Genomic DNA, 16421 nt, shown 5'->3' on the forward strand with positions numbered 1-16421 from the left:
ATTTTTGTATTTTTTGTAGAGATGATGTCTCACCCTGTTGCCCAGGCTGGCCTCAAACTCCTGAGCTCAAGCGATCTGCCCACCTTGGCTTCGCAGAGTGCTGACATTACAGGTGTGAGCCACCACACCCAGCCAAACCTATCTTGTACTTTAACTGACCTCCCATTTATTTTGTAATACCTCATTTAATCTTGCTTTATCCAACAATGTGCAACCAACCCAAGGTGATCACCTATACATACTGCCAATTTTCTAACAGATGGCTTACCAGTTGCTTTTCTCGATTCTTCCATGGATGTCTCCTCATTTTAAACTTAAGAATTACATATTACTGCAGAAGTATTGAGCATTTTGAAGTACTTAAGGTTCTATAATCTGCTAAATTTCACACTAACCTTGAGAGTGTTATCTCCATATTAAAAAAAAATCAAAAAAGAACTATAGTCCTTTTGTCCCAGATTCATCTAACAGGTCATTTCCTTCTTTAATTCTACTGATAATTGCTTTAATCAGTGGTTTTTCAAACAACTCCATTAAAAAGTGGGCAAAGGACATGAACAGACACTTCACAAAAGAAGACATACATGCAGCCAACAAACGTAAGAAAAAAAGCTCAACATCACCGATTATTACAGAAACGCAAATCAAAACCACAATGAGCTACCATCTCACACCAGTCAGAATGGCTATCATCAAAGAATTAAAAAGTGATAGACGCTGGCGAGGTTGCAGAGAAGAAAGGAATGCTTTTATACTATTGGTGGGAGTGTAAATTAGTTTAACCATTGTGGAAGACAGTGTGGCAATTCTTCAAAGACCTAGAGACAGAAATACCATTCAATCCAACAACCCCATTCCCGGTTTTACAACCAAAAAAATATAAATCACTCTATTATAAAGACACATGCACGTGTATGTTCACTGCAACACAATTCACAATAGCAAAGACATGGAATCAACCCAAATGCCCACCAATGATAGACTGGATATCATTGAAGAAAATGGGGTGCATATACACCATGGAATACTACACAGCCGTAAAAAGGAATGAGATCATGTCCTTTGCAGGGACTTGGATGGAACTGGAGGCCATTATCAAACTAACGCAGAAACAGCAAAGCAAATACCACATGTTCTCACCTGTAAGTAGGAGCTGAACAATGAGAACACATGGACACACAGGGGAAACAACACACACTGGGGCCTGTTGGAGGATGGCAGGTGGGAGGAGGGAGAGGATCAGGAAGAATAGCTAGTGGATGCCGGGCTTCATACCTGGGTAATAGGATGATCTGTGCAGCAAACCACCATGGTATATGTTTACCTATATAATAAACCCACACATCCTGCACATGTACCCCTGAAATTAACATAAAAGTTTGAAATTTAAAAAAAAAAGATCAGTGGTTTTCAAACTGCTGACCACCATACATGAATGACCTGTCAACCAATTCTGAGGATAACCACCAGCATATTTTTAAAAAGAAACACAACAGATTAGAAAACATAAGAATGCGCCTTGCATAAGGTACGGCCGGAGGCTTTGTTTCAGGTAGATGTGCCTGTGTACATGTAATACTGGGTCTCCATGCACTTGTTTTGAGTTGTGGTCCAAAAGTTTCAAATTCTACATCTTTTACACTTCTACTTCCTAGGATGGCCAAACTTAGAAAGGCAGGCTCAGACTGCAACGCTCATGGGTCCTAACATCACTTAAGTCTGAAAGGAAAAGCAGTTGACAACAAGGGCAATTTAGTTTTGGCAAGTTGTAAAACTGGGAGTTGAGAAAGGCCAGGATGGCGGTTGCAGGAGTGACTCTTGACTGTCCCGGTCTGAAGCTCAGTGAATGAGTCTGAGATCACCAAAAGGCAGCTCGAAACTTCTCAGCTGCTCTCGTCGGCAAAATTATGTGTTAAGCTTGAACACTGTGAGAAAAAGTTGGTGCTTACAGACAGGGAAGAAGAGACTCAGAAGGAAGTGGCCAGTGAGAGTGACCATTAGAGGCAACACGAGGATTCGTTTAAGCAAGCTGTATAAAGTTTACAATGGGGGAAAATAAATAATCAGTGCTTTCATGATAAATTGTTCTGGTCAACGTAAAAATACATTGTTTTTTTAAATGAGCACGTTTCTAATATTCTGAATGGGGTCAACTCACACCACAGCTGCGCGGCTGGCCACACTGCCCTCCCTAGCTACTCCACACCACCAGAAATTATTTTTAAATTTCAAATGATTTTAAGGTTACTGTTAACTATTAAAGGACTAGCGTGTAGTTATGGTTCAGCCAATGGAACTGCAGAGTCTGTGATGAAAACCAGTTGCCATAACAGTGTTCCCATAGCAACCCTCTGGGGACTGGCGCTGGCTCTTGCGCTCTGGACAGCTGGAAGCTCTTACATCAATACACCGTGAGAAAGTGCTTTTCGGCTCAAGACTCCCAATATGACACCATACCATAGATTGCTATGGGATAAACTTATTCTTTAGGGACTTCATGGGAGTACACTGAGGGAAGGAGGAGGCACAATCCATTAAGTTATGTTCTACCCGATATGTACACAAAGGAAAGAGGCAGAGCTCTGCTTAATGCTCCCTTTCATTGAAACTGCCCCACTTCGTTCTACCATCCTTCTGTGTGAAGCATTAACCTCACAGGGTGGGGTGGGCTGGGGTGGGGTGGGGGTGCGAAAGCAGGCACATGTGGCTGAAAAGGAGCCAATGAGATGAATCCCCGAACTCAAATCTATCAAAGATGTGGAAACACTAGTGTTTTCCAACCTGCTTTCTTTCTGAATACATAATAATTACTTTCTTTCTAACAAAAAGATGGTTGCATTTCCAAGTTATTAATGAGATCAAACCCTAGAGTGCTCTAAAGTGCTGGAGTAGGTCAGGAAATCACCAGAAGGCAGAGATTAGCATTAAAAGTCATACTGCTATCAAGCCTGTTTCCGAGTCCTCTGAGTTCTCACCGAGCGCTCTGGCCCCAAGGCAGATCACTAAGTTCCATTCTCAGCGACAGCTGCCTGCCTAGCTCTGGTCTCTCAGGACCGCTCCCTTCCTCCTATGAGATCTGGACAGTCCTCTGTTTCTTTCTACGTGTCATTTATCTTTGGCCTCAGCTTTACTTTCCTAATTGTCCCCCAAAGACTGAAATCACAGCCACAGCCTCCAGATTGCTGCAGGCTCTGTGTTGCAACACTGAAAACTACTGCTCTGCCTTTGCAATTGGCAATGACACTCCTAGGAAATGCACTATTTACTTCTGAGGGGAACTCAGTGTTTTATTAAATTTGAATTCAGAGACATAACTCTGAATGGACAGGAGTCTGGGGAGGAAGAATGGGAGGAATTTATCTAAGGACTGTGATTGATTTTAAAAGGTATGTCTTTATTGTTTTATAAACAACTACAAACAGAAATATGTAGTATCTGCTGAGCCAAATTTTCACGATTTGGAAACTGGGGAAGGGCGTTTTTCTACATATCCTCATGTTATTTGCAGTCATCTGAAGATCTTTAATTTCAGGGAAATGGAAAACTTCTCTGAGGGGATCTACATCTTTGAATGTGCTTCCCTCCATGGCAGCCCAAAATGGTCAGTCACAGCCCTGTGGAACAGGTTCCTTTTTCCTCTAAACCATCTAACCACACTGACCAATTTTAGGAGGTACTGGTGTCACATGACGGTTTCTTCTTTATGTGGAACATTAACTGCAAAACGGAAAACAACAAGAAATTAATGAACTACTCTACTATGTGACCTGATGGTGAATACAGAAAAAGTAATTTGGGGAGTACTTATTCAACAATATTTATAAATACGTCCTATATAAGACCACAAGACGAAAATCTAGATTGCTGTCATATCTTATGAAATTCTGTTTCTCACTTGTACTGGTAAGTTACACTAAGCTCTCACTGATCTTTTTTTTGGGGGGGGGAGGGGGGACAGAATCTTGCTCTGTCGCCCAGGCTGGAGGGCACTGGCGCAATCTTGGCTCACTGCAAGCTCTACCTCCTGGGTCCACACCATTCTCCTGCCTCCTGAGTAGCTGGGACTCCAGGTGCCCGCCACCACGCCTGGCTCATTTTTGGTATTTTTAGTAGAGACAGGGTTTCACAGTGTTAGCCAGGATGGTCTCAATCTCCTCACCTTGTGATCCGCCTGCTTCGGCCTCCCAAAGTGCTGGGATTATAGGCGTGAGCCACCGCGCATGGCCAGCTCTAACTACTGATTTAACAACAAGAAAAGGTTTCCAAATGAGGGAGTGGGAGGCAGGGAACCCCAATTCAATTCCAGACAATGGACCTCAGCCACCACCATGCACGTAACCAGCAGAAACGATCCTGTCTAGGCACAGCAGAAGACCACAAGTGGCCAAAACTGGCTTTTGAACCTTCCCAAGAGGGGCCAGAATAGACCGCTGTGAATCTACACCCACCTACTTGGCAGCATCTAGCCCCAACACATCCCCGGCCCTTCTCAATGCAGAACGGGCTGAAAGCAGGAACAGCCACAGGGTTCAGACACAGTAAATGCTTAATCTATATTTCCATGATTACTGCTGTTGCTGCTAACACCATCACTATTACTGTTATTGTTTTGTGAGTACACACTGCCCCTAAACACAAGGCTCCCGAAAGGGGCTCTGGTTCCCCTCTAGTGACAACAGTGACACAACTAATATTTATGAGCTCTTATTATTTGCCAGTATGCTGAGCATTCTGCTTGAACAAAACAGTGATGCTACGAAGCATGAACCTATTATTACCAACTACCATCAAAGACGAGGAAGCTGAGGCTTAGAAAGATCTAGTTGCTTGCTAACGACATACAGCGAGCAGGTGCTGAGCTGAGACCTGAAGCTGGAAGTTCTGACTTTGGAGCCCCCACTCTTACCTCCATCCAGCACCACCACTCCACCTGCTCTGGGAGCATCCGCTCACCCATGCTGCCACATGAATGGAGGCCTCTCAGGTTCTAAAGCATAGTAACAGGTCACAGTGATATCCAAGTATGACATTGTACAACATTAGAACAAGCCCTCACTGTGGAAAACCAAGGCCAGCACAGACTCTGGGGTGGGGACATCAGTACCAGCACCTTCCTCCTCTGATGGCAGGTGTGACTGGAAACATAGTCCGCCCAGGTCTACCAGCATCATCACAATTTCCCCACCCTCCCAGGCGTCACAAACCACTGTCCCACCTTAACCTTGATGCACTGGGGTTATTTCGTTTTGAACTTAGTTTGCTATGATACGCCATCTCTGTTTCTTCAAACTTCTATTTCCTGTTAATTGCATCTGTCCTGAGAGATGACAAATACTAAAATTTATACTCTTAGAAGACAAAAGCAAGCTTTGAAATGTAAGAAAAATAACATTTGGATTTTACAGAATCCCAGACGGCCGAATAGGAACAGCTCCAGCCTCCAGCTCCCAGCGTGAGTGACACAGAAGACAGGTGATTTCTGCATTTTCAACTGAGGTACTGGGTTCATCTCACTGGGGCATGTCGGACAGTTGGCGCTGGTCCACGGGTGCAGCCCGAGCAGTGACAGCTGAAGCAGGGCGAGGCATTGCCTCACCTGGGAAGCGCAAGGGGGAGGGGAATTCCTTTTCCTAGCCAAAGGAAATTGAGACACACAGCACGTGGAAAATCGGGTAACTCCCACCCTAATACTGTGCTTTACCAAGGGTCTTAGCAAAGGGCACACCAGATTATATCCCACACCTGGCCCAGAGGGTCCCACGCCCACGGAGCCTAACTCATTGCTAGCACAGCAGTCTGAGATCTAACTGCAAGGCAGCTTTGAGGCTGGGGGAGGGGCACCCACCATTGCTGAGGCTTAAGTAGGTAAACAAAGCCACCAGGAAGCTCGAATTGGGTGCAGCCCACCACAGCTCAAGGAGGCCGGCCTGCCTCTGTAGACTCCTCCTCTGGGGACAGGGCATAGCTAAACAGAAAGCAGCAGAAACCTTGGCAGAGGTAAATGCCCCAGTCTGACAGCTTTGAAGAGAGCAGTGGATCTTCCAGCACGGGGGCTGAGATCTGAGAACAGACACACTGCCTGCTCAAGTGGGTCCCTGACCCCTGAGTAGCCTAACTGGGAGACATCCCCCACTATGTACAGACCAACACCTCATACCTCACACGGCAGGGCACACCCCTGAGACAAAGCTTCTGGAGCAAGAATCAGACAGCAACACTCACTGTTCAGCAATATTCTATCTTCTGCAGCCTCTGCTGCTGATACCCAGGCAAACAGGGTCTGGAGTGGACCTCAAGCAAACTCCAACAGACCTACAGCTGAGGGTCCTGACTGTTAGAAGGAAAACTAACAAACAGAAAGGACACCCACACCAAAACCCCATCAGTACATCACCATCATCAAAGACCAAAGGCAGATAAAACCACAAAGATGAGGAAAAAGCAGTGCAGAAAAGCTGGAAATTCAAAAAATCAGAGCGCATCTCCCCCTCCAAAGGAACGCAGCTTATCACCAGCAACGGAACAAAGTTGGACGGAGAATGACTGTGACCAGTTGAGAGAAGAAGGCTTCAGTCGATCAAACTTCTCAGAGCTAGAGGAGGAACTACATAACCAGTGCAAAGAAACTAAAAACCTTGAAAAAAGAATGGATGAATGGGTAACTAGAATAATCAATGCAGAGAAGACCTTAAAGAACTGATAGAGATGAAAACCATGACACGAGAACTACATGACAAATGCACAAGCTTCAGTAACCGACTCGATCAACTGGAAGAAAGAATATCAGTGACTGAAGATCAAATGAATGAAATGAAGCAAGAAGTGTAGAGAAAAAAGAGTAACAAGAAATGAACAAAGCCTCCAAGAAATATGGGATTATGTGAAAAGACCAAATATACATCTGATTGGTGTGCCTGAAAGTGACAGGGAAAATGGAACCAAGTTGGAAAACACTCTGCAGGATATCATCCAGGAGAACTTCCCCAACCTAGTCAGGCGGGCCAACATTCAAATTCAGGAAATACCAAGAACGCCACAAAGATACTCCTCGAGAAGAGCAATCCAAGACACATAATTGTCAGATTCACCAAAGTTGAAATGAAGGAAAAACTGTTAAGGGCAGCCAGAGAGAAAGGTCGGGTTACCCACAAAGGGAAGCCCATCAGACTCACAGCAGATCTCTCGGCAGACACTCTCCAAGCCAGAAGAGAGTGGGGGCCAATATTCAACATTCTTAAAGAAAAGAATTTTCAACCCAGAATTTCATATCCAGCCAAACTAAGTTTCACAAGTGAAGGAGAAATAAAATCCTTTACAGACAAGCAAATGCTTAGAGATTTTGTCACCACCAGGCCTGCCCTACAAGAGATCCTGAAGGAAGCACTAAACATGGAAAGGAACAACAGCTACCAGCCATTGCAAAAACATGTCAAAATGTAAAGTCCATCGATGCTAGGAAGAAACTGCATCAACTAGTGAGCAAAATAACCAGCTAATATCATAATGGCAGGATCAAGTTCACACATAACAATATTAACCTTAAATGTAAATGGACTAAATGGTCCAATTAAAAGACACAGACTGGCAAATTGGATAAAGAGTCAAGACCCATCAGTCTGCTGTATTCAGAGACCCATCTCACATGCAGACACACACATAGGCTCAAAATAAAGGGATGGAGGAAGATCTACCAAGCAAATGGAAAACAGAAAAAAGCAGGGGTTGCAATCCTAGTCTCTGATAAAACAGACTTTAAACCATCAAAGATCAAAAGAGACAAAGAAGGCCACTACATAATGGTAAAGGGATCAATTCATCAGGAAGAGCTAACTATCCTAAATATATATGCACCCAATACAGGAGCACCCAGATTCATAAAGCAAGTCCTTAGGGACTTACAAAGAGACTTAGACTCCCATACAATAATAATGGGAGACTTTAACACCCCACTGTCAACATTAGACAGATCAACGAGACAGAAAGTTAATAAGGATATCCAGGAATTGAACTCAACTCTGCACCAAGCAGACCTAATAGACGTCTACAGAACTCTCCACCCCAAAGCAACAGAATATACATTCTTCTCAGCACCACATCGCACTTATTCCAAAACTGACCACATAGTTGGAAGTAAAGCACTCCTCAGCAAATGTAAAAGAACAGAAATTAAAACAAACTGTCTCTCAGACCACAGTGCAATCAAACTAGAACTGAAGACTAAGAAACTCAATCAAAACCGCTCAACTACATGGAAACTGAACAACCTGCTCCTGAATGAATGACTACTGGGTACATAACGAAATGAAGGCAGAAATAAAGGTGTTCTTTGAAACCAATGAGAACAAAGATACAACATACTAGAATCTCTGGGATACGTTTAAAGCAGTGTGTAGAGGGACATTTATAGCACTAAATGCCCACAAGAGAAAGTAGGAAAGATCTAAAATTGACACTCTAACATCACAATTAAAAGAACTAGAGAAGCAAGAGCAAACACATTCAAAAGCTAGCAGAAGGCAAGAAATAACTAAGATCAGAGCAGAACTGAAGGAGATAGAGACACAAAAAACCCTCCAAAAAATCAATGAATCCGGGAGCTGGTTTTTTGAAAAGATCAACAAAATTGATAGACTGCTAGCAAGACTAATAAAGAAGAAAAGAGAGAAGAATCAAACAGATGCAATAAAAAATGATAAAGGGGATATCACCACCGACCCCACAGAAATACAAACTACCATCAGAGAATACTATAAACACCTCTACACAAATAAACTACAAATCTAGAAGAAATGGATAACTTCCTGGACACTTACACTCTCCCAAGACTAAACCAGGAAGAAGTTGAATCCCTGAATAGACCAATAGCAGGCTCTGAAATTGAGGCAATAATTAATAGCCTACCAACCAAAAAAAGTCCAGGACCAGACGGATTCACAGCTGAATTCTACCAGAGGTACAAGGAGGAGTTGGTACCATTCCTTCTGAAACTATTCCAATCAATAGGAAAGAGGGAATCCTCCCTAACTCATTTTATGAGGCCAACATCATCCTGATACCAAAGCCTGACAGAGATACAACCAAAAAAAAATTTTAGACCAATATTCCTGATGAACATCGATGCAAAAATCCTCAATAAAATACTGGCAAACCAGATCCAGCAGCACATCAAAAAGCTTATCCACCACGATCAAGTGGGCTTCATCCCTGGGATGCAAGGCTGGTTCAACATATGCAAATCAATAAACGTAATCCAGCATATAAACAGAACCAAAGACAAAAACCACATGATTATCTCAATAGATGCAGAAAAGGCCTTTGACAAAATTCAACAGCCCTTCATGCTAAAAACTCTCAATAAATTCGGTATTGATGGAAAGTATCTCAAAATAATAAGAGCTATTTATGACAAACCCACAGCCAATATCATACTGAATGGGCAAAAACTGGAAGCATTCCCTTTGAAAACTGGCACAAGACAGGGATGCCCTCTCTCACCACTCCTATTCAACATAGTGCTGGAAGTTCTGACTAGAGCAATCAGGCAAGAGAAAGAAATAAAGTGTATTCAGTTAGGAAAAGAAGAAGTCAAATTGTCCCTCTTTGCAGATGACATGATTGTATATTTAGAAAACCCCATTGTCTCAGCCCAAAATCTCCTTAAGCTGATAAGCAACTTTAGCAAAGTCTCAGGATACAAAATCAACGTGCAAAAATCACAAGCATTCTTATACACCAGTAACAGACAGAGAGCCAAATCATGAATGAACTCCCATTCACAATAGCTTTAAAGAGAATAAAATACCTAGGAATCCAACTAACAAGGGATGTGAAGGACCTCTTCAAGGAGAACTACAAACCACTGCTCAGTGAAATAAAAGAGGACACAAGCAAATGGAAGAACATACCATGCTCGTGGATAGGAAGAATCAATATTGTGAAAATGGCCATACTGCCCAAGGTAATTTATAGATTCAATGCCATCCCCATTAAGCTACCAATGACTTTCTTCACAGAATTGGAAAAAACTGCTTTAAAGTTCATATGGAACCAAAAAAGACCCCGCATTGCCAAGACAATCCTAAGCCAAAAGAACAAGGCTGGAGGCATCACGCTACCTGACTTCAAACTACTACAGTAACCTCAAACTACTACTACAAGGCTACAATAACCAAAACAGCATGGTACTGGTACCAAAACAGAGATATAGACCAATGGAACAGAACAGAGCCCTCAGAAATAATACCACACATCTACAGCCATCTGATCTTTGACAAACCTGAGAAAAACAAGAAATGGGGAAAGGATTCCCTATTTAATAAATGGTGCTGGGAAAATTGGCTAGCCATAAGTAGAAAGCTGAAACTGGATCCTTACCTTACTCCTTATATGAAAATTAATTCAAGAGGGATTAGAGACTTAAATGTTAGATCTAAAACCATAAAAACCCTAGAAGAAAACCTAGGTAATGCCATTCAGGACATAGGCATGGGCAAGGACTTCAGGTCTAAAACACCAAAAGCAATGGCAACAAAAGCCAAAATTGACAAATGGGATCTAATTAAACTAAAGAGCTTCTGCACAGCAAAAGAAACTACGGTCAGAGTGAACAGGCAACCTACAGAATGGGAGAACATTTTTTCAATCTACTCATCTGACAAAGGGCTAATATCCAGAACCTATAAAGAACTCAATCAAATTTACAAGAAAAAAACAACCATATCAAAAAGTGGGCAAAGGATACGAACAGACACTTCTCAAAAGAAGACATTCATACAGCCAACAGACACATGAAAAAATGCTCATCATCACTCGCCATCAGAGAAATGCAAATCAAAACCACAATGAGATACCATCTCACACCAGTTAGAATGGCAATCATTAAAAAATCAGGAAACAACAGGTGCTGGAGAGGATGTGGAGAAATAGGAACACTTTTACACTGTTGGTGGGACTGTAAACTAGTTCAACCATTGTGGAAAACAGTGTGGCGATTCCTCAAGGATCTAGAACTAGAAATACCATTTGACCCAGCCATCCCACTACTGGGGATATACTCAAAGGATTATAAGTCATGCTCCTATAAAGACACATGCACACATATGTTTATTGTGGCACTATTCACAATAGCAAAGATTTGGAATCAACCCAAATGTCCATCAGTGACAGACTGGATTATGAAAATGTGGCACATATACACCATGGAATACTATGCAGCCATAAAAAAGGATGAGTTCATGTCCTTTGTAGGGACATGGATGCAGTCAGAAACCATCATTCTCAGCAAACTATCTCAAGAACAGAACACCAAATACTGCATGTTCTCACTCATAGGTGGGAATTGAACAATGAGATCACTTGGACACAGTAAGGGGATCATCACACACCGGGTCCTATTGTGGGAGGGGGAGGAGGGATAGCATTAGGAGATATACCTAATGTAAATGACAGGTTAATGGGTGCAGCACACCAACATGGCACATGTATACATATGTAACAAACTTGCACGTTGTGCACATGTACCCTAGAACGTAAAGTATAAAAAAAAAAAAAAAGAAAAGAAACAACACTCGAATTATACCAGTAATAATATTTACATTCAAATTCTATTGCAAGACAACAAAAGTTCAGCAACATTTAAGGACTATAAAGTTTCATTCAATGGTCCCATGTTTTTGAAATATATAAAAATATTTTATATAAATATTACACAAAAGACAATATGAAAGTTACAGTATTTTACTGAAATAATTAAGTCCATCCTCAAATGTTTCTTTTTAATCATCTAACCACAACTTTCGGGTCAACTGAAAAAAAGGTCATTTTAAATCCCCTTCTGTTGTCTACAGATTTAAATTGTGAGGAAAAGTCTTTAAAACTTAATTTTGGACTAATTAAAATGAAAGCAAGAAAGAAAAATCAGCTTGCAGTCAGTTATGAAATGAAGGCCAATACAGTTCTTAAAACCAATCAAGAGTTACATCAAGTAGAACTCAGATTGGAAACTCCAGTTTTCTTCTTTCCTCATTCCTGTTGGTAATTCCAGAAGTCCACAGCCTGCTTCTGTACGTTTCTTATTAACACACCATGCACAGATCTCACAGTGCATTGTACTCCACACATTTGGATGGGTCTGTAGGAAAGTGTTTCTGGCAAATGGTCATTAACCTCTTCAATCCCTAAGAAAATAAGGAAAACAAAGGTTGGTTATGACATGCTTAAATTATTCTTACCTGCCTTCCTCTGAACTCACATCAGTTTGTCAATGCCCCCATTAAAGCACAGCAGACCAAAGCAATTTCACTCAGATGTACACCTAGAGAAATTTTTCCTGTGCACCTGCAGATCTGCACAAGAATGTTCATCAGAGAACTGTTCATAGTAACAAAACCGAAATACTGGAAACTCAAATTTCCGTCCATAGAGGGACATATGAAAAATACTTTAGTGTGCTCACAAATGGGATATCTTACAGCAGTAAAAATGAATTAACTCTAGCTACATGTAACAATTCGGCCAGTCTCAACCAGGTTCCAATAGAGAATTTAGCTCTGACTGCCCAGCCTAAGGCATCCATTGTATGTAATGAGATAACTTCTCCCTTATTCATCTAAACTTTGGGAGACTATTTACGTATCATGTTTGGAGGACTCAGAAAATACACTCAAATTATTTTCTGTGTTCTGTGGTCAAGATGAGGGGCTCTGGCTGGGAAAGGCCAATGCATATGAATCTTAGAAGCAATGTTGAAAGTAAAAAGCAAGGGGCATGAAGTGTTACTACCTTCAGTGACACCCTTCTCATGAAATTCCAAAACAAGTAAAAAATGTATTGCTTAGAAATACACACGTAACATGGTAGAACCGTTTTTCAACAAGAAAGGAAATGACAAACTTAAGTGCAAGGTAGTGGTTACTTCCGGAGTATGGAAGGAAAATACTGTTTCAATGGTTTTCAGAATGTTCTAGTTCTTAAACTGGGAATAAGGCTTTTAGACATTCATTTTATTACTTACTTTATAACTCGTGTTTTACATGTATTCTTTTGTATGCACCAAATATTACACAATAAAACCATTTTAATTATGTCAGTAAAAACTGAGTACAACATTCCAAGTGTGACCTGGCCATTCTTGCAGGATTCACTAGAAGCAGTGACTGCACTACTTTTGTTGTGTATCTTGGCAACTGTAACCAAGACCCTTGGCTGTTTTTATACAACTACAAGACACACACCTAATTCCCACTGATCTCACAAAATTCAAGTACCTTCTGTCTCTACAGCAGTTTGGCCAGTTCTCCAGTGATATTTTAAGCTGATGACAACAACTGTCACTATTCAATTTCATCCTGTCTCTTTCAACTCATGCTTCGGTCTGTGATCTTTTAAAATCCTTGGTCAGTTAGCTTTAGTTATTCTTCTTAGCCTTCTCATCCACCACTCAGTAAACATGTCCTCTAAGTCATTATCCAAATATTCAATACCCTGTACAAACAGGCCAGGGGAAGGGCAGAGACCTGAGACACCCCGCGATCGAGCTCTCTCCAAAACGATCTTGGGAACAGTCTGTAACCAGCAATGAATCCTATTCACTGTGCCATCCATTAACACACACATTTCCTTGTTTACAAGAAAAGACTTTGCCAAAGGTCTTACTCAAATCTATGTAACTTAACACCTGTTAAGCTCAGTAAAATCACCAAAACAAACAACAACACAAAAATCCCTGCAAAATCTCATTGGTCCCATAGTAAGCAGACAACACAAATATTAATCATAGTCAGTATCCATGTGTTATGTGTCCATGGATTCAACCAACCCTGGCTAAAAAATATTCGGAAAAAAACAGCAACAAAAAAATAAAAAATAACACAAATAAATATCATATAATAACTATTTAAATAGCATTTACATTGTGTTAGGTATTGTAAGTAATCTAGAGATGATTTAAAGTACACAGGAGGATGTGTGTAGATTATACGCAAATACTACATCATTTTCTATCAGGGACTTAAGCATCCAGATTTTGTTATCTGCAAGGTCCTGGAACCAATCCCTGAGGATATTAAGGGACAACTGACATACTTCTATGAATGGAGCCATAATCTAACAGATTCCACATCAAAGAAACAGGACTGTGAAGTATATAAAATCCTTGGTAGATTCAAGGATTGCCCATATTATGAGATTTAGGAATTAGGGGTGTGGAGGGAGGTTATCTTTTAACTGATTCACAAGAAGGGTTTTTGCACACGTAATTCACTTTGCTCTTTTGTTGTTGTTGTTGTTGTTGTTGTTCCCTGTGTAATCAGGTATTTGCTTTGGGATAAAGACCATTCCGTCACATAGTCCAGCTTCTCCTGCTACGAATTCTAATCATGTGTCTGCAGAACTGTGATTGGTAGCCATGGAAATACAGGTGATAGCACTAATTTGGCATCTTAAGGTTCCTGAAGGCATAGGTGAGAAGAAGGGCAAAGTCAGGCAAGAGAACACCCTGATGAAATACAAAGAGCTGCACTCAGCAGCAAAGCATGGCAAGGATTGTTATGAGCAAGTAGAAGGCAAACTGATGGTTTGCCTTGGAGGTGGTTTTCCCCATGTTAGAAGAATTAGAATCTTAGGTGTGTGCTCCTTACAGAAGACGTGTGTGATGCCTATTTATACTCACTAAGCAGATTCTATGGTTTAAAAACATATACTAGTGTTCTCCTTGAAATCTTAGCTGCCACAGGTTGTGAAAATCAATCGTTCTAGTCATAAGTAGTTACCACAGAGCATTATGATAAATTTTTGTAAACAAGTTTGAGAGTGCATGGCAGAGATAGGTGTGTAATCTCAGGACAGCATATGGTTATTTTCCAAATGGAAACAAATCTTTTCAATGAGACCCCTCAAGATTTCAGTTTCAAACTGCTTATGGATGCTTAAGCCAGTAAAACAATGAGCTGCTTAGCTTAGCTTATGGCAAATGGCTTAAAAACTCGCGGTATTTTTAACTGGCTTTTTATTTTTATAAAGGCAATACCCTTATCTAACAAATGTTTATTCAGTGCCTACTATTCCAGGCTGTTCTAGGCTCTGGAAATATAGCAGCGAAGAAGTCAGAAAAAATCCCACCCTCCTGAGATTGAATTGTGGTAAGGGGAGACAGGCAAGAAACAAAATAAATTCATTAAAAAAAAACATTTCAACGATGCTAAGTGCTTTGGAGAAAATAAAGCAGAGAAATGGGGTATGTGGACGTGTGGTGCAACCTGAAGGACTTTGGCTTGGACTTTGCGAACTAGGAAGCCACTGCAGGGCTCTGAACAAGAGAGCAACACAATCTGACTATATGTGAACAGGATCAGTCTGGGGACTGCCGCTAAGAAACTGGAGAGGGGCAATAAGAGCAGCTCAGGGACCAGAGAGAAGACACTAGAATAATCCAGATGAGAAGTGGTGGCTGGACCCAGTGGCAGCAGGAAAGGTGGTGAGAAGGGATCAGCCTCCAGACATACTTTGAATCTAGAACCATCAAGCTTTGAATCGGATATGGGTTGTGATAGGAAGAAAAAAGTCAAGGATAATTCCAGGTTTTGTGTGTATGTTGTTTGAGAAAAAATAAATAAATCACACAATTCTTGCATCAAATAATAGCAGTCCCCTACCTCACTCTTTCCAAATCCTAATTCCAGCTCTCCAGCAACCCTTTTCAAACCTTTTAAGTGTTTCCTCTGGTATTTACTGCCATATTCTAAATACTATACTGACAGTGCTTGTTTTTTCCATCTCAAATACTATTGATATCTCCTGACTTCATACTACGAAGCAGAGGATCTCCTATTACACCATTGTCCACTGGCCTCACATATGCACGCACACGCCTAAAAAGCACTTTCTCCCCCATCCTCCCCAAACCACAATTCTTAGTGAAATCAATATTCAGGTTTTGTTTTTTTTTTTTTAATAAAGGCTACACAAATATCGTTCAAAGCAAACCCACATAACATAACATGATGATGATGATGACCTCTCCTTTCATAAGTTTTTTTCCTCTTTTTGTTTTGCTTTTCTAATCCATTCTCCAACCCTCGCATGCCCAAACATCACTCGGTACCTGATCAGACACACCAGGGAATATAAGCTCTTCCATTTCTTCCTGGAGTCCTTCGTCCCTCTACTCTAACCTGGACCCACCTGTACTGCTACCATCCTGGAGCACGACATCCCCGCACCTCCAGCCTAGGGATTCCTCTCGCCTTGCTCTGTGCTTCATCTCAGCTCTTGGATCTTTTCATTTGGGTGGAGGACATCCTCAGGTAGAGTCAAGACTGCCCACATTCCAATCCCAATTCTACCACTGACTAGCCGTGTGACCTTGAGAACTCACTTCTCGACGCCTGCTTCCCCACTTACAAAACAGAGAAATGTTAGTGTCC

At 41.4% G+C, this 16421-nt stretch overlaps 1 protein-coding gene across 2 annotated transcripts in view; it reads right to left on the reverse strand.

The window, feature by feature from the left end:
* Window positions 1-11572: 11572 nt before the first annotated feature.
* PRPF18 (pre-mRNA processing factor 18) overlaps window positions 11573-16421 on the reverse strand; it is a 44473-nt gene continuing 39624 nt past the window's right edge. For both annotated transcript variants that reach the window (XM_003903398.2, XM_009214001.3), the window contains one exon: window positions 11573-12176. In XM_003903398.2, the coding sequence (XP_003903447.1) occupies window positions 12096-12176 (81 nt within the window). In that variant the 3' untranslated portion in view covers window positions 11573-12095. The remainder of the gene's footprint in view (window positions 12177-16421) is intronic.

The sequence above is a fragment of the Papio anubis genome, chromosome 11, assembly GCF_008728515.1.
Source record: "Papio anubis isolate 15944 chromosome 11, Panubis1.0, whole genome shotgun sequence".
NCBI lineage: Eukaryota > Metazoa > Chordata > Mammalia > Primates > Cercopithecidae > Papio > Papio anubis.